Source organism: Mya arenaria, chromosome 15 (genome assembly GCF_026914265.1).
Source record: "Mya arenaria isolate MELC-2E11 chromosome 15, ASM2691426v1".
Taxonomy (NCBI): Eukaryota; Metazoa; Mollusca; class Bivalvia; order Myida; family Myidae; genus Mya; species Mya arenaria.
The window spans coordinates 53,472,197-53,497,459 of NC_069136.1; the positions used below are offsets into that span (position 1 = coordinate 53,472,197).

At 34.8% G+C, this 25,263-nt stretch overlaps 1 protein-coding gene across 4 annotated transcripts; it reads left to right on the forward strand.

The window, feature by feature from the left end:
* The first annotated feature begins 2,227 nt into the window (after positions 1–2,227).
* LOC128218694 (uncharacterized) lies at positions 2,228–24,074 on the forward strand. Of its 4 annotated transcripts, none has more exons than XM_052926355.1 (20): positions 2,228–2,459; positions 4,362–4,546; positions 5,877–6,042; positions 6,367–6,435; positions 7,228–7,428; positions 7,726–7,835; positions 8,394–8,534; positions 9,753–9,947; positions 10,333–10,448; positions 12,433–12,559; positions 13,129–13,238; positions 14,943–15,160; positions 15,879–16,059; positions 16,318–16,498; positions 16,696–16,953; positions 17,383–17,447; positions 17,609–17,733; positions 18,549–18,718; positions 21,309–21,520; positions 21,900–24,074. In XM_052926355.1, exons 2-20 carry the CDS (start codon positions 4,397–4,399, stop codon positions 22,117–22,119), a joined length of 3,015 nt encoding a protein of 1,004 aa, XP_052782315.1. In that variant the 5' UTR covers positions 2,228–2,459; positions 4,362–4,396; the 3' UTR covers positions 22,120–24,074. The 4 variants fall into 4 exon arrangements, with proteins under 4 accessions (XP_052782315.1, XP_052782313.1, XP_052782316.1 ...); XM_052926353.1 differs by having other exon boundaries at positions 2,228–2,430; XM_052926356.1 differs by lacking the exon at positions 2,228–2,459 and adding an exon at positions 3,574–3,667.
* The last annotated feature ends 1,189 nt before the right edge of the window (positions 24,075–25,263 follow it).

The window sequence follows — 25,263 nt, forward strand, 5'->3', positions numbered from 1 at the left end:
ACTAGACCCCTAGATTGACAATGAAGTGTGATATCACGCGACCCCTAGATTGACAGTGAAGTGTGCTACCACTAGACCAAGGATCCACCACAAGTGGTAGTAAATCACCACCAGAGGTTATATATCAGAGATCAGGACTACACATCTAAGTATCATTAGTGCCGAAAGTGATATCACTGTAAATGTTCATGTTATCTGTAAGCTACACTTATATCATTTAATACCTAATGCCTATACGCATTTTAAATCTGTAGAATGATTAAAATTACAAAAACATTCCCATACTGTCCAAAGGAGTTATTATACATATCCATGAATACAAATATAATATTTGATCACAAAATGACTTTCAACATGTCATTTCAGACAAATCAATGAGGTAAATTCTTGCGCATAAACATAGTATTCGTTTCAATTATAAGCGCATTGCAAGGATACATTAAACATTTTAACTTTGCAAAGAAAGTTACTGTTTCAATTTATGACAAAGGACTTTTAAGCCAAACGTACATTTTAGGAGAACTACGGTAAATGTTAAGTATTTATATAATTATAATAATTAGTCACGCAAGCTTTAATAACAGCCAAGCTACTATACTTCCTTCTTCAATGCTCAATAGTTCTTCTGATTGGTCCATCGGACTGACGGGTATATTTATGTACATTCTATACCTGACGCTGTTACCTTATTTCACAATGAATAAAGCTTCGGAAATCCAATAGCCATACAAAAGCGCCTGGTTGGGCTATTCAATTTCAGATTCATATTTTACAAATAAGCGTTTTGCAAACTAGGTTCAAATTATACGATTGTTAAAATGTAAAATAAGTTTATGTACACGTGGAAGAGTCGATATTGAACTATTGGAAATGGTGTATTACCAAAATAAAATCCCAAAAATGCATTTGCGTAGCCTTTTCATTGTGACACGAACAAATGCGTTTGTATATATAAATATATTTATAATAATAAGGTGCCGGTTCAAGAATATGTATAATCAAATAAAATAGGAACATCACGTAGGTATTCCTTTCTCAATAAGCCGACAGGTTACGCTTGTAGCTCATCTGGGATTAAAATGAAAGCTAAAAGCGAAACCGGTATAATATGATATTTATCTCCGAGTAAGTTGTATACGATGTTCTGCAAAAAAGGTGTATAAAACGTTGCAAACATCTGTTTACTCCATACAAGGGACAAAAACAAGTGATGTTATCGCGCCGTTTCAAGCATGGCGTGATTGTAGGTGAAAGATAATTAAAATTCACGCATTCCTAACATTTCAGGAAAACCGCAGTTACCTAAGCATGATGTAATCTTGAAGGACGGTTCAACGATCAGAACCCGAAAGATTGACGAAGAAGAGTCGTACAAGTCAGAGTACGCATCACAAGCCTGTTGTCAAACATCTAAATATGAACACAGTATAGAGGCAAACAGTCCGGGCCCGTTATAAACTGAGCCCGGAAAAAATGGTTTCGCTTTTAGCTTTTATTATAAGCCCTGATGCGCTACAAGCGAAACCGGTAGGCTTATTAAAGAAAAGAATACCCATGTGATGTTACTTTTCTTTTTGATAAACTACAGAAACAAGCTTTTTAGCCGAGAGTTTAAACATTAACGCCGTTTAATGGCACTTGGTAAACGCCAGAACATAGAACACAAAAAACAGCCCAAAATATCACAAACCAGAAACATGGAACAACAGCACAAAATTCCACAAACAACACAGTACATATATTCTATATATAAAACTAGATTTGTTTATCAAAGAGTGTAAGGTACCGCCTTGGTACGGTCAGTAAAATGTAAATTTACTGGGGTTTAAATCAGTTTGTGTCACAACCTCACTCATATTCTAACAATCCCGAATAAAGTAAAAAAGTAAATGGTTAATCTTATCAAACTATGCATTAACTTGAGGAAACTTAATAATAAAACAAATAATGATAAAACTAATAGGTAAATCCCAAGTACTTCATAGGACTTATGCATAACAGACACAAACAGAGAATACAAAAAAAAAACATTATAGTTTTTCTTGGACTCCAATCTACGAACATTTACTATCATCGGAAATAGAACTCCACATATAATAGCTATGCATGCGAAAAAGGATCTGATAAAGCAAATAAACAAGACCGCAATGTAGGAAACGCTACCCTCCGTTTAATTATAGTGTATACGGTAATGTGAAGTTTATGTGTTACAAATTAAGGGGAACATGAATGATCAATGCCATTGTTGAAGACAAGCGACGCTACGTATTCACATAATGGCGTTAGAAGGAAGATGACTTTTGTGAAGTGTCTCCATTAAGTATTAAATTGCCATTTTTTAAAGATATTTTAAACATCGACTTGAGTTAATGGTAGTTTTTTAACGTTCAATGAATGGTGAAATATATTTGAAGAAAAAAAGGAATTAAAGTGAGCATTTATTTTGTAATAGTTTCTGGGTATGTATCCAAATGTGTCTTGAAGATTAAAAGAAGTATTATATAAGGATTAAAGTGACACTCTTATTCAAAAAAACAATACATACACATGTATAACAGACACACATTTTGAATGATACACATTTAACTACTTAAATAATGCATTTATTGAAAATATTAATTACTGATTACAAGATTATAACCGTGTTTTTAAAAGCAGAAAGCGCAAAAATATTTAATGATTGGTGAATGCTAAAAAATTTACTGTGGTCTTTTATAGTTTTATAGGGTAGAAATACTATTTTAATGCTCATTTTTTCAAAATCAACTCGTTATCCTTCATAAGAACCATTGTTTTCAACATTTATTCGTCCTTTTTGGAATATTAAAACATATCATTAATTGTGGTAAATCTTATTTGGGAGTAAGAAAGTAACTTTAACTATCATGGTTCCTGAACCAAATGATCTAAGATTTGTATTCATGGGCATGTTTGTATAAGACTTTTCTTTTTGCGTGATATTCAAATTGATAAGTTTAAGCAAGATGACCTCAGAGTTAAGGTTAACAAAGTGAAATCTATCTAACCTAAAACAAAGTATAAGAACAACAACATTTTAAAATAAAACGACTGAATATATGTACATTAGCTAAGTGAAGATTGAAAATATTTGTATATATTGCAAAATATATTTTTCATTAGTAACTTATAAAAGTGAACAATAAAAATAATTTGATCTTTATTATGGTTCTGAACGATAAGTTTAGACTGATTTTTGTTTGTTATTCTTAAAATTAAATTGCAATAGAATTACAGCATTTTCATTAATATCTGCTTTAAATTAAATAGCCAAAATCCTACTCGCAGTTTTGAGAACATTAGTGAAAAGCCTTCTTCAAAAGGCTTCTTCAAAGCATTAACCATACTCAAGTCATTTGATGTATCTAAATTTTCATAAAATTACATTAAGATATTTAAACCGTGCTTTAAACTTAAACGATACTCGTTTTAATGTGAACATTAACTCCACTCTTTATGGTCTGTTGAATAGTACGAAATTGTAAACCAAAATATCTCTTCCTCTTCGGGTGGAATGTCAGTTGCATGAATAAGCTTTAGACGATCACAAGGTAACTCAACGTGAAATTAGAATAAAAAGTATCTCATAATCATATGTTATGCACGTGTTACTTACATTGTTTACGGAATTATGAGTGTGTGATTTAAGGTGCGGGTATTTTAAAGATATTTTTCAGACAGATGAATCTTATGATTTTAGGTAATTTATGTGAATATTAAATGCGAGATGATTTTAAGAAAATGCATTTAATTATTTAAACAAATCATTAAACAAGGTCTCTTACTTCTCACACATCTTCAGTGTTTATATGGGTTGACAATTGGAATTTTTTACCTATAAATAAGTCTTCAAAGGTGTATTTGTTCTGCACATTGAATTTTGTAAATCAGCAGTCAGCTGTTATTGATTGAATCCAGTTGAATCAATAGATTTAAACAGAGGCTTGTCCATTTGGCAAAATACAATTAAGAACTAGAACATGTTTTAGTGGTCAACGTTATATTTTACTATATGAGAAGGCGGTATTTTCAATTTTTCAGACACATTTATTTAAGTAAATCAGCAGTCAGCCGTTATTAGTTTTAATCAGGCTGAGCGGTAAATATAAACAGTGACTGGTCCAGTTTGTTGGTAGTTACCAAAATAGTATGTAGACCACTAAACCATTTAAAGCTTGTTAGTATGTTATTTCACAAAATAAATGGCTATGTGATTCTTTCACACCAAGCCATTTATTTTTGTATTTACTTATTGCGTGAATTTCCTATAATCACCTCTCAAATATATATTTTATGGCAATATCGTTAATTGTAAATTATAATAAAATTAGTATCTATTTCAGACTTACACAATATACGAAAGCAGCAATAAGCGAAAATGGACGCGAACCTCAGTCCGGAAGATGTCCAAAACATGGACATGAAATCGGTCGTAGCATTAGCTAAAGAAATGGACATAGATATTACTGGCGATCGAACTAAGGACAAGATTGTTAACAAGATTATTGACATAATCCTGAAACGAAAGGTAATAAATGATATCTCAATAATTAAACGATTGGCACACAACCTCATTACACACGAACCATGCTAAGCTATCACTGAAAGGGCTGCCGCCTTTTAAACGTCAATAATTTACCGCAGGATATATCAGTTAACGATATCTAAACCGCACATTTTTCAAACACTCATTTGTAAGTGAAATCAATAAACACGTGTTTGTAAACAAGGTATATTAGTAAAAGGTTTTACTGCAATGACATATGCATAACTCCATAACACACGGACACTGCTTACATACAAACTGTACCCGATATCGATGACTTTTGCCGCCTTGAAACAGTCAGGAATTGACATGTACGTTTTTGTACTACCAACAATTCGTATAAGGGTTGCCACATTGTGTGTTTCTTTTTCTACTACTTTATGTGTTTCTTTTATGACTATATTGTGTGTGTTTTACTATATTGCGTTATCTTTCTTACTACCTTTCTTGCACGACCTTCATTTTGTGTTCTCGTTATTCTTTCATAGAAAACCGAATGACGTTTTGTGGCTAATATAGTATACAATAAAATAAAGTATTACTAAGGCTTTTAGAACATGACTAAAGTGTTTAGGCTTTCGGATAATCAAATATATTTTTTATGGCTTTCAGAAATCCGTATATAGCATTTTTCCCTTCGGGAAATCGAAAAGAGTTGGTTGGGACAAGTGATTAGTTAAAACTTGGCTGAAGTGGCTAGTAGATTCTTATTAAGTTTTAAATTGGCCGTGCCATAATTGTTGCCCTAAACATTTACCAGTGAAGATTTGTTGTTATTTGTTTGTTTTCGGCGTTTTGTGTCTCATATTTATTGTGTGTGCGTGTGTGTGTGTGTGTGTGTGTGTGTGTGTGTGACCTCGATTCGTGTGCCTTTAAATAAGACCATTTTTCAATATATTTTTGTTGGCTTGGTCCTGAAGTATCCACTGTTTAATAAGCATCTTGTTCAAATATAATCAGCAAATACGTGTATATGAATATTACTTTACTCGGTAACACTAGGACAAAATTCTCGAAAAATCTTCATTTTAACAGAATTAAGCTTAGTACACTGTTTTTGTTTTGTATAATTTGTGTTGTGTTCTCATTTTGAAGAGACAGTTTTAGAAAATGATCTTTATGATATTAACGATAAACTATTGTTGTAAGATCAAGTTCAGGGTGATTGAAGTAAGAATCGTAAGCTATTTCCGCTGAAGAATGAAGTTAACATTGAGCCAGTTGCATTGATTAGCAATAACATCGATGTAAGTATGTTTAACTCCTTAACTTTCCGGTTATAAGTTCTTATTGCATAGTATTTGTTTTTTAGCCTGATCCTGACCCTTTGTGCAGACCCGATGGTCCTTCGCTAATGAAGGCTAGCGATGACCATGCGGTGGTTCGACGGAAACTGCAGGAGAAGATTCGACAAGCGCACAAACTGTACCAAGCCTTTCCTCTCAAGCTTAAATCGAATCTTACACAATCTTACCCAAGTGAGAACGAACCCCTTAATTATATTGTACAATTATGTTTCAATGAATATTGAATAGTAGCTTATACTATACGATGTCCTTGGAAAGTGAAATAAAATTAATTTGAATGAAATAAAACTCACTAATTATGATTAATTCTGATTGTGAATAAATTGTATTATGTAATAGCCAGTAAACAATATTTGCTTATTCCTGTCTATATTATTCAAATTTGCAAATTACAAAATTGTAAAGTCTGACCGAGGATAAAACTGATGCATGAATCTTTAAAATAGTATGATAGCAAAATAAAAGTATGCATTTTTAGTACTTTTTTTATTTCAGGGCTAGAAGACGATTTTAAGGAAAAACAGAATTCGCTTAAAAATGGGGAATGCTGGATTCTAGTTGCAGGTAAAATTTACAAAACTGTTGTGTGGTATTAGCAGGCAATTGAGGTGTAAATATGTTCAGTATTAAAAGCGTTACTTACGGACAACAGCTACTAAAGCATCACAAATGCCTCTATAAGAAAACACATTTCAAATCAACTTAACCGGGATGTGCAGTTAGCGCAGGGATTAGCTTTTCACTAAGATGTCCCTAGTTCGATTCCAGGCTTGAGCGTTTGTAAGTTCTTCTTTTTCGCCGGTGTCCCCCAAAACACAACTCTAATCTCGCGCAACATTGTGCCAACGAAAGTGACTTTGAATAAACTAATGCAATTTTCTGCACAATCGTTCTTAAACACAGTCATACCAGTGCACCTGACACAGAGAACATATATTGAATTATTATATAATGTCCAAACTGGAGATTTTGTCTTTTTCATAGGCAATCGCTGTTTGTCTAATTATTTCATGTCGTGGCTGATAATATTGTTGAACATTTTAAGATATATTATTAATTTCATTTAGCTGATACAAAATATTTTCCAAAATGATTATTATTTATATGTATTGATAAGAAAAACATTTGGATCCGTTTGAGTTTGAACCATATTTGAAACACAGTAATTTTGAAAATATGTCACATTTTTACAGGTAGGTAATACTAACATACGTGGTGATACGTATATTCTTCGCTCGGTATCAGTTTCTGTATCATAATTTAACAGATAAATAAGTTATTGAACAGATTGTAGGTAACGATGCAATCTTAACCAATAAGCATGTTTTGCCACAATGATCATTTGACTGTATTCAGGGGAAGTCGGGGCGGGAAAATCGAGCCTCATCAACCTGATACTCGACAGTCAGTTGCTGCCCACGGATGCCCTCAAATGCACCAACACCATTATAGAGATCCGCTGTAGCGATGAGAAACGGGCAAGGTGTATCTACAAGCCAGAGCTGTCCGATAGCGAAAACAGAACAAGGAAAAGACCTCCGAAAGAAATCAAATTAAGTAAGATGTAATTTAATTGGGAAAATATAAAGAATTTAACATCTTTATTACATTGTTTGATCAACGCATGCCATGTCATGTGCCATGTACACATAAAAATAGTGGAGACAATGCCGTATTTCTCAATATGAAAGAAAGATATTCGATTTCAAGATTTGATTGATGCTTTGTCAGCTATTTGCTTTGCATTTGACACAATGCCAACAGTGCAGCAAGGATAAATACACCGCCGATTAAGGCATTTAAATATAACCTATAATTCTATTCATTCATTGTTATTTAAAATTTGAATTACAGAGGATCTCAAGGGTATACAGGAGTTTAAAGATAGCGTAGTTGAATGTGATGAAAATGATGATAATCCATTCGAAAGAGTGGAGCTCTACTATCCATTCAAAACCCTCAGTGTAAGTAATTACTATATAATAATAAATTAATTGAGCCTTAAAAGAAACCATTTATATATATTTCAATGCAGTAAGGAGAGTATATTTGAACCCATTCGAGACATTATCGCAAATCGTTTGCATAACGTCAAGGAAGTGAACTTTAGTATAATGTTTCAGGACTGTTAACTCAATATTTTGCCAAATATATTTATACATATTAACTGCCTTATATTCGTTACCTTCTTAAGTTATATTGAGTCGATTGCCTGTTTTTTAAAGCATTGAAGCCCGTGCCATTTAAACAATTTCATCTCTTACTTGATGGTTATTAATCTTGTCCCTGGTTTTCCTTTGTATTAGTAGCTCGCTCAGCGTCTATACCTGGTTTCTAAACGTATTTATTTATTTTACCGCTATCTATGCTTTTGTGATATAACCATTGATTGGATCAAACAGTAAATGCCAATCAAGTTTTACTTTCAATCTAAAACCGTGCTCTATCGCAGGTTGATAATTCATATATACATTTACATTTACATCAATTTATATGGCAAACAAAAACTCTCTTTACTACAGAAAGAAGTTGTGATCGTGGACACGCCCGGTATCGAGGGAGGGAACAATGTTGACCAAAGTCTAGAGGTTTACCTGAAAAAATCCTTTGGCTTCCTCTATGTCATTAACACAAACGCAGCCGGAGGGGTTCAGCAAGGCAGGGTAAGATATCCTGATACACATTTGTGAGACCCTCTTGATAGAATGGTAGGTGGAACGATATAGTCAACCAATGACCATGCTGACTTAACCAAAAGGGGTTTCAAAACATGACGGTAGAGTTGGAAGGTAGTTGGTAGAAGGTGATTCGAATATTCAACTTCCTACCAGTTGCCATTTGGGGATTACATGCTAGTTGCCGGTTGGGGATTCGAAAATTCAGAGTTAGATGTTGATGTTGATATTAAGCTACTCGACTATTTCCAGTCGGTTATTCACGACCTACCAGTTGGTAGTTGGGGATTCCGATTATGTCCATTTATATGGATTAACTAACCAGACAGTAGTTAATGATTCAGAGTATGTCTAATTTTCCACATGTGCTTTTAAAACCAAATATATAGACATAATACCCAACTACTGACTGGTTGTGCAAAAAGTTATCCAAATGTCTGTACATACGTTATTTAATGTTTAAATTAACTTTACCGTAGCACAAGGAAAGCGTTTTAAACCGCCAGATAGAAAGACGAATAAAGAGTAAACAAAAGAGCTCGTTTTGACCGTATGTTCAGATCAAGGCCTGTTGTACAGACAATTATTTGTTATTCTTATCTACCTATTTATAAAGTAGACTTAGGTAGACGTTTTTTTGTTCCAGGGAAGGGACGTTTGTTTGTGTGATTGGTATTTCAGGGATAAGCATATTGACTTACTAAGGGTTGTTTTATACATTGACGGTATGTAATCAATAGGCTCAGTTTGGTTGAGGCTGTATAGGGACAGCAGTTGAAAATGCAACAATATCAACGAACCTGTTTCAAGTATAAACGGATAAAACAAACATTTGGTTTTTCAGTCTGGCCTCTTACATAAGGCGATACGTATGTTTTTTCCGCTGGACCTTTTCGGTACTCCTTTATCTAGGTCACTTACTTAAGGCTCGGCCCCTGTGGTACGTTTTATTATCTAGGACATTTGGTCGTACAGCTCGGCCTCTATGGTACATTTATGTATCAGTGCCACATACTTAAGGCCGTACATATAGGTTGGATCGCTGACTTAAGGCGGTACAGTTTGTTTTACTGCTGAGCGTCTCCGGCGCATTAATTACTTATCTTGGCTACTCACGTTTGGCGAAAAATTTGATTTTGCACTCATTTCTCTTTCGTTAAATTGTTTTAAGAGGGGCTTCTATTAAATGCGGTATATTGTTTTTAGCTGGGTCACTTACTTAAGACGGTTGTCAATTGCTCCGAGGACTTCAGCCCCGAAGCCTCTCTCTTTATTGGGAACAAGTGGGAGAACGTACCCGACAAAGACAAGGGGGATGTCCAACGTGAGGTATTCGAGAAATTGTCGCGGGTCTACCCAGGTGTTAGAGAACATCAAATACACTACATGTCGGTAAACAAGGTAAACCCCAAATTTACCATTTTCTAATTAAATGTGTCGTATCATGCAAAGTTTTATCTTAAAAACGAAGTGTAGCATTTACTTTGAAACTTTGAGTTCTACGAAACAAAATTAACTGTGAACACAAGGGTGTACCTGTGTTTTCCTTACTGTAAAATGGTCACTATTATTCAGTTAACAAAGGCAGTGTTTACTAAAGTTTATCATGCAATTTGAACGTCAGTTTTTCTCTAAAGACGAAACTAGACACTCTATGTAATATGTAATATAAATAATTAACACTTCACCAGTGTTATTTGACATCTTTAGTTGTCTATCTTTTGTTATGATAATATGATTACTAGGTACTTTTCTTTTAACACCTTTGTTATTTCTATGACATTAGGCTCGGGAATTCTACCTTAACCACAAAGATCAGATAAAGGACCACACGATGTTACAACAGAAGATGGGACAACTCATACCAAGTTCACTCCGACAGGGACTGATCAACCACTACTGGTAAATTCATTTTTAGAAAATGTGTTATTTCAATAATATATCATCTAAAATTAGCATAAAGTCCAAACGTCTAGTTTGATGGCCTATAGTTAATTTTACCACTTGACAAGATGTAACTTCAAAAGATGGGACAACTCATAACAAGTTCACTCCGTCAGGGAATGACCAACCACAACTGGTAAATTCATAAAAATGCGTCAATGATATAACAACTACAGTAAACCAAAAGTCCCAACGTCTAGATTGATAGCCCAAGGTAATATTACCATTGGACAAGAAAATGTTTATGGTATGTCAATGACAAAACAATGTTCTGGTTTATCACTGTATGTACAGATAAGTTATATTAAACATAGTCGTTTTAAATCGGCAGCAACATTGCCATTGATAGAAAAAATTCAGTTGCTGTAATTGCAGAATTACATTTGAACATTGTTTAACACTTAACACACAAATCTGCAATGGATCAAATAAAAGTTGTAGTTTTTCCAAATACTGTATTTTAGGCCTAGTCAATAACTCGGATACAATAATAAATCATCGACAGATTATGCAAATAACTAATATCACAATGAACAGAAACGTGATATCCCCTTGCAATTCCTAAATGTGGTATTTTGGAAATATAGTTCAAATACAGACTAGTTTCAGTCAGTTTGTTCAAGGATCAATTTCTATGAAAAAAGGTGTAGAAATAAGACACGTAATATAAACACCTTGACATGGGAGGACTGAAACTGAACGGTGACAAGGTATTGTTTCCTTAACAGTGCGTACATAGCTAACTGATGATCTAAACATCATTCATAAAGACAAGTCATGCAAGAAAAATCAAAGCACTGAAAGTGCTGAACGGCTTGAGCGATGATTTCTTCTAAGTGATATTCAAACGAAATGCTAAAGCTTATGCTTAAAAATGATGCACAGCATCACGTCGCCACAATAACAATAGAAGAAAGAAACATGCATGTAGATCACCAAAACCAATGTTATTTACTTCAATGTTACATGTTAAGTGCCCATATGTTCAAAATACATTATTGTTGATAATACTCTATCATTTGAATTTGTTGTTTTTAACACACATTACTGTTTTTGAGTACGGGGATAAAAAAGACTCTACATTATGAGGGAATTAATTCTTATGAATGATATTTGCAAACAAACAATGAAGCTTAATTGTACTTTTTCAAAACTGCCTTTTGTCACTGCTCGCAAATGGAAATTACTGCGTAGATTGAGAACATGAAGGAAACTGTTTAAGTACCGTGTAACCTTCATCTTTGCAGGGATTTCAAAAAAGCAAAATTCAGGTCCGTTATAATTTAAGACTACGTTATCAATTAAAGTATGCATAATTAATCACACTGTTCTTCACATTCAATCCTGCATTGTGGATTATATCAAATGCTTTCTTCTGCAATTTATAAACTTGTCCCTTAGTGAATGTTGCATTTTGGACAATATTAAATATAGTCAAAGCCCTCCTAGACGCCGACTAATAACGAACTATATATATAATTTATTTTAATGTTGTTGAATACGCCATTTAAATCACCAACGTTATTATCTTCCCTTAAATGTAACATCGTACTGTACAATGAATTAAAGGCTATGATGAGTTTGTGCTTTTTTCAAATTAGGACCAAATGCTATCAAAGACAGCTGCGTATTGTTCATCCGCATATACTATCTCTTTCCGAGATCTTTTATTTATCTATGGGTCAATATCAGTTGTATGCATAGTTTGAGAGGCGCTCTATCGCTTGTACGATACAGGGATATCCAAGAAAAACATTCGTAGGAACTCGACATATTTCTGACAGACTTTCGGTTTTGCTTGTTATCTCATATTCTTTCCTAAGTCAGTTGTTTAATTACTCCGATCCCTTTGATAAAATAGTTCCTCGACACTACCTAGGAGTCAATTTTTCCGTCCACATCACATTGTTAGCTATTTCTAAAGCTAAATCTTCTCCTCAAGGTGGCTATCCGGGTTCCTCACGCGGTCGAATTACGTTCTTCGAGTGACGAGTGTCCAGCATGAGATGACCGAGGAAGAAACCAGACAGCGATACATGGAAATGAAGAAACACGTAGAAGAACTCCAGGTAAACATAGATACGTAAATATCATGAAAGCGAAGATAGGAATGTTTGACATTTACATTTTCCAGCTGTCATCAACACATATTTCAAATTAAATGGTCAATGTTATTGTTGATAAGTGTACGTTGACGTCAATTGTTTAAAGCGTTGAATAAATGTGGCTTTAAAACCGTCCTAATCAATCGAGTGAGTTATGCATTAAGCGCAAAATCCATGGCTTGTCAGTCGACAATATTAAATTAATCGACTACAGCCATTAGCGACTTGGCATATTGTTACGTTTTACGAGGAATGAAGGACGCATGTGGAGAGCTAAAACAATCTGTGCCGAAACCGATTTTTCAAAACCGCTGTTTGCGCGGCACAAACTAACCGTCTCTTCGGTTCAAAATAGCATTACGATTGTTCTTTGTCGAACTGTTTTTTCGAATATATTATGTTGCTATATGATATGAACTGAATGTGTAATTAAAACAATAATTCAAATATTAAATGATGTCGTCCTAATAAATTTTATGTTACCTGCATAGTATAGTAACAGATTCAAACTTCTTTTTCTGTCTGATTCCTAGAGGAACAGTGACGATTGCGTCGGGAACCTGCGCAAGAAGGTGGATTTCGAAATCTTCAAGATAACCGGGCATATCAAAGACCTGCTGCAGCGTAGGGATCTTCAAGACAGGTGCGTTGGTGATTTCCGTCTGTGTAAAAACGCAAAAAGTCTTAGCAATCCAGTATGGTGTTGTGAGCGGGGCTAATTATGTACGTCATTCGGGTTAGGGCTAGGGTTAGTTAAGCTATGGGTTAGGGTAAGGTATTTATATCCACCGCCAAACTTTGATATGAATACAAGTAAGCGTGCCTTGTTTGCTATTAAAACAAAGTGTACAGCCACGAGAGAATAAACTTATTCAATACAAACCAGTTACCAAACTTAAACATTGTCTTAAAAATGGAATTTGATGCTAGTTTGTTTGTAAATCGTTAACACGTTTTAACATGTTCAATACGTATTTACTAGCTTGTAAACTGCAAAGAGGTGTACATAATATCTTATAAGTATGGCACATGATTGAATAAAGCATTCTAAAACATACATCTTTTCCTTCATATTTTGCTTTATATATTTGTTTATTGTATGTTTCTTTGTTTATAATAGCCATGTCTTAATTATACATTTTCTTTCTCCTATATACTCACGCGGGCATGCTATCATGAACTGAGTTCTTTGAATACAACTTCAGCTTAAACTAACTTACTGTGTGTATAATCTGCACTTTAATTTTAATGGATATTTTTTAACTTTTTGTTTCCGCCGTGGACAAGTATTATCCAGTTAATTGATATTTTTTTCCTATTTAGCGCAGTCTATTTTCTGAAAAAAATGATTAAAGTAAATTTATGTAGTTTTTAATTCAACTCAACTTCGTTTCTTGTGCTTATAACGAGCAAAACATCAGAGTTACGCTTCATTGATTCTATATTTGGAAGAAAATAAAACTAAATTATCTGGAATAATGACTCAATCCATTAAAGTTCTTCATGATTCTGGCTGATTATTTGATGTTTAAAACCATTCCTTTTACCACAAAGTCTATAGAAATACATCTGAAGTTAAAATTCACTGTTGGCTAACCATGTTTACAATACCACATCGTCACATGGCAAATTAATATTATATCGTGCATACCTTGGATGATATGATCTAACGCCAACAACATTTACTATTATAAGAATCGCGTGGGTTGCACTTTAAATGTGAACAAAAAATCCGCAATATTTTGAACATTTTAGTAACTTCGACTTTCAATAGCATGAAGGACATTGATCAACAACTGATACCCTGTCAATAATTTAAAGTCAATAAACATGATTCAAAGTCAATAAACATTGTTTAAGGGTACTTGCTACCATAACATCTGTATGTATAACGTTTAATTAAAAATTGCCAACTCATAAAATCATCTACATTAAACATAAGTTTGTTGAAAAATGTAAATTGAATATGATGTATATGTTAGCTTATAAGTTATACGAACTTACTCTTATGTTGCTTTTTGGATATTTAAGCAATGATTAAATCATCCTATTTATGTTAACAATATGTTCATTTAAGAGTTCCAATTTCTTAACTTAAAACAGAACATTTATCCACCATAAGGTCATAAACCCATCTGGCCGAATATTGCATCAAATATGAGGACAAAAAAAACATTCATTTTAAATCGAAATTACAAACTTAATTAATAAATAAATAAATAAATATTCCACTCAACCTAAGGTCTTATAATGTAAAACATTAAACCATAGATTATAGTATCGATATATATGCAATTGTATCCACTATCATTCTACCAAGTCGATAAATAAGACTTTTATATTACAGATTGTGTAACTGGGAAGATCCGCGTGGTTGTCCAAAGAGTGACCGGAAATGGAAGAGAACTGCTGACGATGCTGCCATGATAATATCAGAACGTATTGCCATGGTGATAGATAGCTGGCAAAGAGAACACTCGGTTCTCAGCAAGATCGATAAAGAGATTATTGATGTTTTCTCAAAGGAATTTGGTCTCCTTCAGCACCAAGTAGACGACATTGAAAGTAAGGTTGCTAATAAGCGTTATTTGTAATAAAGATGTAAAATGCATTCAAAATGTAATAATAACCGTGCATTATAATCCATTGAAAATTTGAATTGTATTTATATTTAATTTCAGACTGCATTTTATAAAACGACAAACTGCATTTTCAATCACCAGCGGTTTGACAATAAATAATCTAGCATTTGATTCAAACGATGTAAAATTTAGTATGTTGTTTTTTTCTCGTGGATAGGGTCCATCTTGTTTTGTTGACATAAAAACACCGAAGTATTCCTAATCTAGCTCTGAATAGCTGATAATTTCGCTGTTTTCGTTCAGAATCGGTCGATTCAACCGGCGTGTTAAATGCAGAGCATCATCGCTCTAATGTAGAAGAATTGACAAATTTATGCCAACTGTTATAACTGTATAAAAGTGTCGTGTGGTCACTTATGTTGCGCTTTTGCCGGTAAATGTCAAGTTACCGTAAGATGTTGTTGTCACTAACGGGAAGTAAGCTGGTTGATACTGATACTGGCATGCCCTATTCTCCTTAAATGATTGTATCCTTAACATATCCTTTAAAACGTTTAAAAACATTGTTAGTTTGAAAGAGAAAGAAATATATAAATTGTCAATATATATTTCATTTTATATTTGAACGACAATCTGCCATGTACGTCATTGTCACTTATAGTAGTTGACACTTAATAACATTGTTTAAAACTATATTCCAGAATTCCTTGCCGACAGCAAGGGCAAAGCCATGATGCTAAAGACAGTCAAACTGATGCCGGTGAAAGGAATATTTGCCAAGAAAAAGGGAAAGGTAGAACGCACATACAGCACAATGGGAGGAGCTGTCAGCTGTATTGGTATGCTTGACACTGGCAAGAAGAATGTCCGAAAACTGTTCAAGTAAGTAAGATGCTACCGTTTGGGTTATTGCATGAAAGTCTGGAGATAATGGGTTTTTTTCGTGTCCTCATGCCTAAAGTACATGTATCTAATCAGAAAGAATTTGCCATTTAACCATACGTAATCTTATGCATTAAATGAAGAAAACAATAAGTAACGTGGGAAATTCAAACATTTTAATGCTTGTTAATATCATATTTGTTATAATAATGTTTGATTTAATATTCAAATAAACAGTGCATCCTTTTTAATTATTAGGGATAGGTACACCGATAAAGTGTCGCAGAACCAACGGGCAGCAGTCATGGCAGAGGCCACAACGCTGTATATAAAAAGCATTCTTGAACACAAGGACATGAACTCAAAACTCCGCAAATACTTCGATAGGTTCTTTAAAGATATTGACGAGGCTGCAAAACGAATACCAGAATTCCTGAAGGTATGTTTCAGTTGAAGAATTGAGGCATGTGACCTCTTTCGGTGATTGCCTAATTTAGGCATATGTCCTCTTTTGAACATTATCTAATATCAGTTTGTTGTCCGTAAAATGACTCTTAATGTCACAGTTTTGAAAGTCAATTATCTTTTGGACCAGAATTATAAACAATCTTTTACACGTCAACATTTTATTTAAAGGCTGACCAACAGTTGATTGAGACACTACGGAACAGCATGACAGAGATCGAACAGCTGAAGGAAAAGCTGCCATCCCTCTGCAACGACTGTGCTGACATGCATGGCGAGTTGGATATCTTCTACATCAACAACATCATGAAGTTTGACTACGATATATCTGAGTTCGACTGGCATGGAAAGCAACCATTGGGAAGCGGAAGCTTTGCAGATGTGTTCCGTTCGGAGATAGTCAAAAAAGGCCGACCAGTGGCTTTGAAGGCATGTTTCTGTACATTTTGCTAAACTAAAGTCATATAAATAATCACATTTACACACTACCTCGTCCTAACAATACCTATAAATACCTGGGGATAAGTGTGAAGTTTTGTCCAGATCCAGCAGACTGACCGTTCCAAGGCTTATAACAGGATTAAGCTAAGCTCACTATTTTTGTTCATCAATAATTTGCGTAATATTTACTTCTTAGATAGTTTCCGAAAGGAATAATTGGGGCCAGAATATCTATTACTTGGGAAATGTAAATACATGTTTGACACATTTATAATTCACTATTAATATAAATTGGGTTAAACTGATGTCCAAAGTATCAATATTGAAAGAGTGCTTTTTAGCTAAACTTTTTTTTAAAATTATCGAACATGTAAATTGGTGTTCAAGTAAATAACATACGGGGAATACATTTTTCAGGTCGCGAATGAAGCTGTAAGTCGGAAGAATGTAACAGATATCCTCACAGAGGATCGAACGATGAGGTATGTTTTTTTCTTTTCATAAGCATGCATATTCAAAGTCTTGTTAACAATACAGTGTCCGAAAACTATTCTACAAAAGCTCCGGACGTTAACACTGTCAAGATGATAATATGGTTTGTGCTATGTTTATCTTGACAGAAGTCAATACTTTCCTGTTTAAGGGATCTTCGTCATCCGAACGTGGTACGATACTACGGCGCTACCTTTCGCAAGGATCCCGACAAAGGTCTGATCTGGATCATGGTGATGGAGCTGTGTAAGGACACCTTGAAAGGATATTACACGGGTCAGTACACATTTATTTTTAGTCATATGTGTGTTCATTGTATTGATGCTTTTTGTCTTTAAAAAAACAAACAATGAGCAATTTAAAGTAAATAATTAACTCTGTGTGCATTTTCGTGCGCATATTTGCTAAGTCAATGTAATAACATTTGCGTATTAATGTTATGTTCGTTCTTGGGTCGTATTATAGATGTATCTATAATCAAAATTGTACCTTATCTTAATATTCAACACTATCCTGTTTATAGCACCGGTATAAGGTATCATGACTTAACGATATAAATGTGCAATTAAAATATGTAAATTGAAGTATTTAAAAATGAATTCTTTTTTTTTTTAAATAATCTTAGAATGTTTCTGCAAAACGACCCCTGATGTTCATTTATTTGAGGAAAGTAAAAATATATCTATTCCGGACGAGAGAAATTTGGGGAGCTACCATTATCGTGAGAGAGTTAATTGAGACGATTCTTTGGTACATCAATGTCACCATCGCCTAGCAACGTTTTCACCCGTTATCTATTCTAAGTAATTACTTGTATTTAATGATCAAGATAGTTATACTGACCTTAATGGTACAGCCATAAAATGTTAGTTGTATTTCAGAATTAAACTTGAGTAATCCGTGTAACTATTGTTTTATTATAAACGACATGCGATGCAATTTTAATTATGCTTTAAGAAAGTATTCGTCTGTTTACTAGACTCGGTTTGGAGAGTACTAAGTGGCCGAAAAACCTATTTTTTTTATAAAAAGGCTATACCTGGAAAGGCTGGATGAAGATGTATGAACTATTCTTGCATATTTGACAACAGAAAACATCAACCGAGAGCGATGGGTTCCCGGGATGATCCCGAAAGATCACCCACGCCGAGGAGAGGCTTTCCGAAGCATGATGGCTCATGCACTAGATCTCGCCAAGGGATTAGAATACACACATGAGAAGGGATACACACATAGAGATTTAAAGCTCGAAAATGTTCTGGTATGTTTGTTGTTGTTGTTTTTCACATCAAGCTGAACTTAATATTTTTGTTTTGTTAACATTGTGTAATATCTTGTATTGAAGATATCTAAGATTTTTTAAGAAAATCATCTTTCTATTTATTAGGGGGGAGGCCTGGAATATTTATTATTTATTATTAAAATTAAAATAATAAACTATAATCATCATTATTATACGAAATAACAAAATATACATGAAGCTAATTGGAGAAAGGTCCTCTTAAAACATTTGCTTTGTCATCAATGCTTAACGTAAACAATATTTAAAAATGCACTCTTACTCCCAAATAAGATTTGAAACATTTAATAATATTGTTGTAATATTCAAAACAGGATGAACAAAAGATGTTTGTCAAACATTATGCCCCCCCCCCCCCCCCCCCCTGAGCGCCATGTTGTCAGGATTATATGGACAATTGAATGAAATATGCATGGACTGAAATGACAGCTGATTTGTTGCTGTTTTAAGATTATGACCATTAAAGTGTGAGGATAAAGTGTGTTATGACCGTCATGACCTTTGACTCTATGAACTCAAAATCCAGAGTCATCAGCTGGTCACCAGAAACCTAAATGTCAAGTTTGAGGGGCATGGGTGCAGGCATTGTCAAGTTATCACAAGACAAGTTTTTTTCATTCAAGGTCACTGTGACCTTGACTTTAGACCCGATGACCCCTTAAATCATAAGGGGTCATCTACAAGTCAGATGCAATTCCAAGTCAAGTGTGAAGGCCATGGGTTCAGGCATTGTTGAGTTATCACTCGGACAACCTTTTACCATTCAAGATCACTGTGACCTTGACCTTTGGCTCTAAGAATCCTAAAATCAATAAGGGTGAACTAGTGGTCAGGCTTAACATCCATGTTAAGTTTAATGATCATAGGTTCAGGCATTGTTGAGATATCAGTGGGGGAAGATTTGTTAACTTTTTTGCGTTAAAGGTTACTGTGACATTGACCTTGGCCTGATGACCCCCAAAGTCGATAGGGGTCATCTACTGGGCAGGCCCAACCTTCATGTCAAGTTTGATGACCATAGGTCCAAGAATTGTCGAGTTTGCTTTCAAAGTCACTGTGACCTTGACCTTTGACCCCTAAAATCAATAGGGGTCATCTACTGGTCAGGCCCAACCTCCATGTCAAGATTGAGGGCCATGGGTGCATGTATTGTTGAGTTATCACTTGGACAACCTTTTACCATTCCAGATCACTGTGACCTTGACCTTTGGCCCAATGACCCCTTAAATCAATAGGGACCATCTTCTGGCCAGGCCCAACCTCCAAGTCAAGTTTGAGGGCCATGGGTGCAGGCATTGTCGAGTTATCACTCGGATAACCTTTTACCATTCAAGGTCACTGTGACATTGACCTTTGGCCAGATGATCCCCAAAAACCATAGGGGTCATCTCCTGGTCAGGCCAATTCTCCAAGTCAAGTTTGAGGGCCATGGGTGCAGGCATTTTTGAGTTATCAATCGGACAACCTTTTACCATTCAAGGTCACTGTGACCTTGACCTCTGGCCTAATGACCCCCAAAAACAATAGGGGTCATCTACTGGTCAGGCCCAACCTCCAAGTCAAGTTTGAGGGCCATGTGTGCAGGCATTGTTGAGTTATCACTCAAACAACCTTTTACCATTCAAGGTCACTGTGACCTTGACCTTTGACCCATTGAGCCCAAAAAACAATAGGGGTCAGCTACTGGTCAGGCCCAACCTTCAAGTCAAGTTTGAGGGCCATGGGTGCAGGCATTGTCACGTTATCACTCGGACAACCTTTTACCATTCAAGGTCACTGTGACCTTGACCTTTGGCCTGATGACCCCCATAAACAATAGGGGTCATCTACTGGTCAGGCCCAACCTCCATGTCAAGTTTGAGGGCCATGGGTGCAGGCATTGTTGAGTTATCACTCGGACAAGCTTTAAAATTATTTTACCATTTAAGGTCACTGTGACCTTGACCTTTGACCTGATGACCCCTTAAATCAATAGGGGTCATCTACTGGTCAGGCCCAACCTTCATGTGAAGTTTGATGACCATACGTCAAGGAATTGTTGAGTTATCACTCGGACAAGCTTTGGTCTACTGATCTTTCGACGGACCGACCGACCGACATACCGACATGCCTGTGCAAAGCAATATACCCCTCTTCTTCGAAGGGGGGCATAATAAATGTCGAAAACAATGGTTGTTATGAAGGATACCGAGTTTAATTTGAAAGAAATGAGCATAAAACACGATATTACAACCTTACGAGACTATTGTAAACCACAGTAAATCTTTTAGCATTTACCAATCATTTAATATTTTTCATTATTGCGCTTTTTGCTATTAGATACACGGTTACAATCTTGTTATCATTAAAAGGTATTTACCATGTATGTATTATTTAGTAAGTAGTTAAAGGTGTGTCAGTCTAAATTTATGTTTGTAATACATGTTTATGTGTTGATTTTGAATAAGAGTATCACTTTAAATGATGAGATTTTGTGTAGAGAAACGGTTTAAACTAAATCCAATACGATAATCGAAAAGTATTTATTTTGATCACTTTTTTGATATTCCAGATTGCAAAGGAAGGTACTGCAAAGATCACCGACGTTGGTGTTGCCAAACCAACCAAGATTCTCGTGCGCACGTGTGAAGGTTCGCCAGCCTATATGGCACCAGAGGTGTTACTTGGCAGCCAGAATCACACAAACAAGATTGACATCTACAGCCTGTCCTTCATCTACTGGGAGATGTGGTTTGGGCAAGAGATTACAGCAGATATGAACAGGTAATATTTTTGTTGATGAGTTACTTAATGACTTCTTCATGGTCATAGCAATTATTAAAAAACGTATGCAAACAAGTCATTTATAACTGTCAGATTAAATTACACACAGATTACATGTTGAAATGATAAAGCGCTAGCCCATCTCCTACTTTGATATTTAACAAGAGTGACGGGGTGCCAATGCAACGCTCTAAGACCTTACCTTACATGTGATTATAATCTCCGACATTATATGTACCAATATGCATTCTACTAACGTCGGTTATTCTCACGTTCAAGATAAATACACGTTTTTGGATGCATGATTAAAATTGTCTTACCCTATATTGTCCAATTTCAATTTGCACCAGCGTTTAATTATTATTATCATTATTAACAGGGAAATATTGGGGCGAGACTTCTACGGTGATGCCATGGAAGCGCTGAAGAAAAGGCAGGGAAACTCAAAAGGGGGGTGGCGTCCGAGTTTCAGTAAAGCTAATAAGCCTCAGGACGAAATCGTGGAGCTTCTTAAGAAGATGTGGTCAGTTGACCCAAATGAAAGGCCGTCTGCTATAGAAGTGCGCAGGTTCATTGAAGGATTTTTAAAAAATAACTAAGCCGAAACACAGCCGATCTTATCCCAGGAAAATGCAATGTAAGGGATTAAAGACTAAAGCTATTGAATTGTTTTTGTTTTTCAATAGTTGATTTACGACAATAGAGAACAAGCTGTGGACATGGCCATGAGGATATTGCTGTGAATTTAATACGTGATATAATGTAATTTTTGACAGAGAAACAGTATCGTGTTTTGAACCATTTTATATACCCAGACAGTCGACATCAGATACAAAATGTACTTTACAACACAATATTCACCACAATGTATGCAGTATGTGAAAACAAACTGAGACAAAACTTGGCCTAAAAGGGAGTTGTTATTGACTGTACAAATATATGTATGGATTTCGGTGGCAAGATTCGACAGTGATATACTGATCGTTTACATGTGACTTTAGACAATCTTTGTATTTTACAATATTGGTTGTGTATACTTAAACATTTTACGGTCAAGCTGGTCTCGCAATATTATTTTTTTCCAAAATAACTCGATGTTCATACCACGTGGTTAAAATGCCATATGTTAATTGAAAGAACTTGATGCGTATTTCGGACAATTTCCAGCCGTACAAAATCGAGTTGCACACTGTTGTGAAAGGCCATAAAAAGTAAATGAAATAAGACTGGATATATATTATATTTTAATAGAATTAAAACACATTTGGCTGGCTCAATTTCACGATTTAAATTATGGATAGTTTTTAGAAGAGATGTGCCAAATGTGATATTATTTTACTTGTCCATCTCTTTCCCTTGAGCAAGCAAAACGCTATCCATGGGCGTTTTCGTGTACCAATCGACAACACTGTTCTGTTTTTGTAGCACTGTCCGCCCTTTTTTAGAAAGAATAATACTTGGGTGAAAACGCAACTGTCCGATTTAAGATGTCCGAACTATCCATCAACATAATGTTTACATACGAAGTGGATATCACGTGGTATGTAAACTGTCAACATCCACTATTTATCTCTGTGACAATATGTTTATACGATCATGTTTTGTGCAAACTTTTAAATTTAGTCAAGGAAAAGTCCATGTTGTTATAGTTTTTATAAATGAATTATTTATTGTGAAATATCGTTTTGAGATTTGTAAATAAAATTATAGACGCATATATATGTATTCATAAAATGCTCATCTGTGTTGCTCTGTACATTAAAATTGTTCCTGTAATAATTTCTATGAAATCAGTGTTCTATATAAAAGGTTTTTATACCATATTGTGCATTTGATCGTTATTTGCTTCAGCAATCAATCCATTTTCGTTGATTGTTTTGTATGTTGATTCCATATTCAGACATGTCTATTTCACGAGTGTGCATCCTTTGAATTTCAAATATGTGCATCATTTGAATTTTAAAGCTGCACTCTCACAGACTGAACGTTTTGACAACTTTTTTTTATTTTTTGTCTTGGAACAAGTCAATCTTTGCGAAAATCCATAGAAACCAGTTATATAAGACTGCTGACAAAAAAAATCAGATTTTTATATTTTAGTACAAAAATGATGTTTTATGCATTTTTCTTAAACCGTTAGTAACGGTTTAAGCCATAATACATTAATTTTCGAACGGAAATATGAAAAACCAAGATCTGATTTTTTGTCAGCAGTCTTATATCATTGGTTTGCAGATATGAACGCAATAATTTGCTCTTTCTAATAATTTTTTTAAAAAAGATGTTAAGATGGTCAATCTGTGAGAGTGCAGCTTTAAGTGTGTGCATCAATTAAATTTTAAGTGTGTTCATCATTTAAATTTTAAGTGTGTGCATCATTTAAATTTTAAGAGTGTGGATCATTTTATTCCTCATTGAAACTGTGTGCATCATTTACAACACAAAAAAGAATATGCAGTTTTTTCCTAACATTGATTGAAATCTCGCTCACCTGTCAACTATAATACAATGTACAAACACATTTAAGTATTAGAATAAATCTGAATAACCTAATGATCTTATTTTGTATATTGTGTAAGGTATTGATTAACGATATACGAAACATTTTTCATATATAACATTTATTTTAGCAACAAGCTTTAAAGCCGCAACTTATCAAATAAGAATGTGGACATTTTTATATTCTGTCCATATACTCGACAAAAGGGATCAACGTGGAAAATAACTCAAACATGAGTGTTTACTTTCAAGTCAGATTTTTAGCTCGAAAATTCGAAGAAGAAGAAGGCTTCACTATACGCCATGGCGTCGGCATCGGCGTTAGCGTTGGCGTCTGGTTAGGTTTAAGGGCAGTTTGGCATTTTCACTCATTACTCCACTACCCTTCGTTCAATTTCATTTTCTTAATACTTAACAGTTCTTCAAGACCACAAAACAATGAGGTAATATACTCTATAGTATCCTTAATAGAAATTATGGCACCTGATAGGGCAGATTAAAGTGTTAGGGCAAGTTGGATTTTTTATCAATAACATCTACACCCTTCATTCAAGTGACGTAATACTTCGCAAAATATTTGGTGACCATCTTTCAAATAGGTATCAAAACTCTATTCTTACCCTTAATCCGTTTTCACTTTTATATTTTTTGACAGGCACATTTTAAACCTGGTTTTCACGACGGAAAAACTAATTATTAGACAGACTTGCGCCGTTGTTTGGGCGGGCCAGTGGAAGGGCGATGTCAAACTCGTCTATGGTATCGAATAATTTCAATCAGTTTTGACATGTAGAAACCTTTCATGGGATTGCGTTAGAGGCCCCTAGGATCAAGGTCAAGGTCACTGTTACTATGAATAGTTGGTATTAAATAACTAATGTTGACATCTTGCGACTTGGTATATATAAATGATTTATAGAGACCTTTCATGGGATTTTGTTTTGGATCCCGAGATTCATGATCAAGGTCAAGGTCACTGTTGCTAAAATAGAAAAATGGTAAGTATTTAATAACTAAAGTAATGGTTGACATATTGTGACCAAACTTGGTTTATAGGAAGAGTTCATGGAAACTTTTCATGGGATTGTGTTGTGGGCCCCCAAGGGTCAGATCTAAGCTACTAAATCAGATAACCGTTATGTACTGAATCACTTTAGTAAGAGTTGACATATTGTGCCCAAACATGATATGTAGAAGAGTTTATGGAGGACTTCAATGGGATTTTGTTCGGGCCCCCTGGGGTT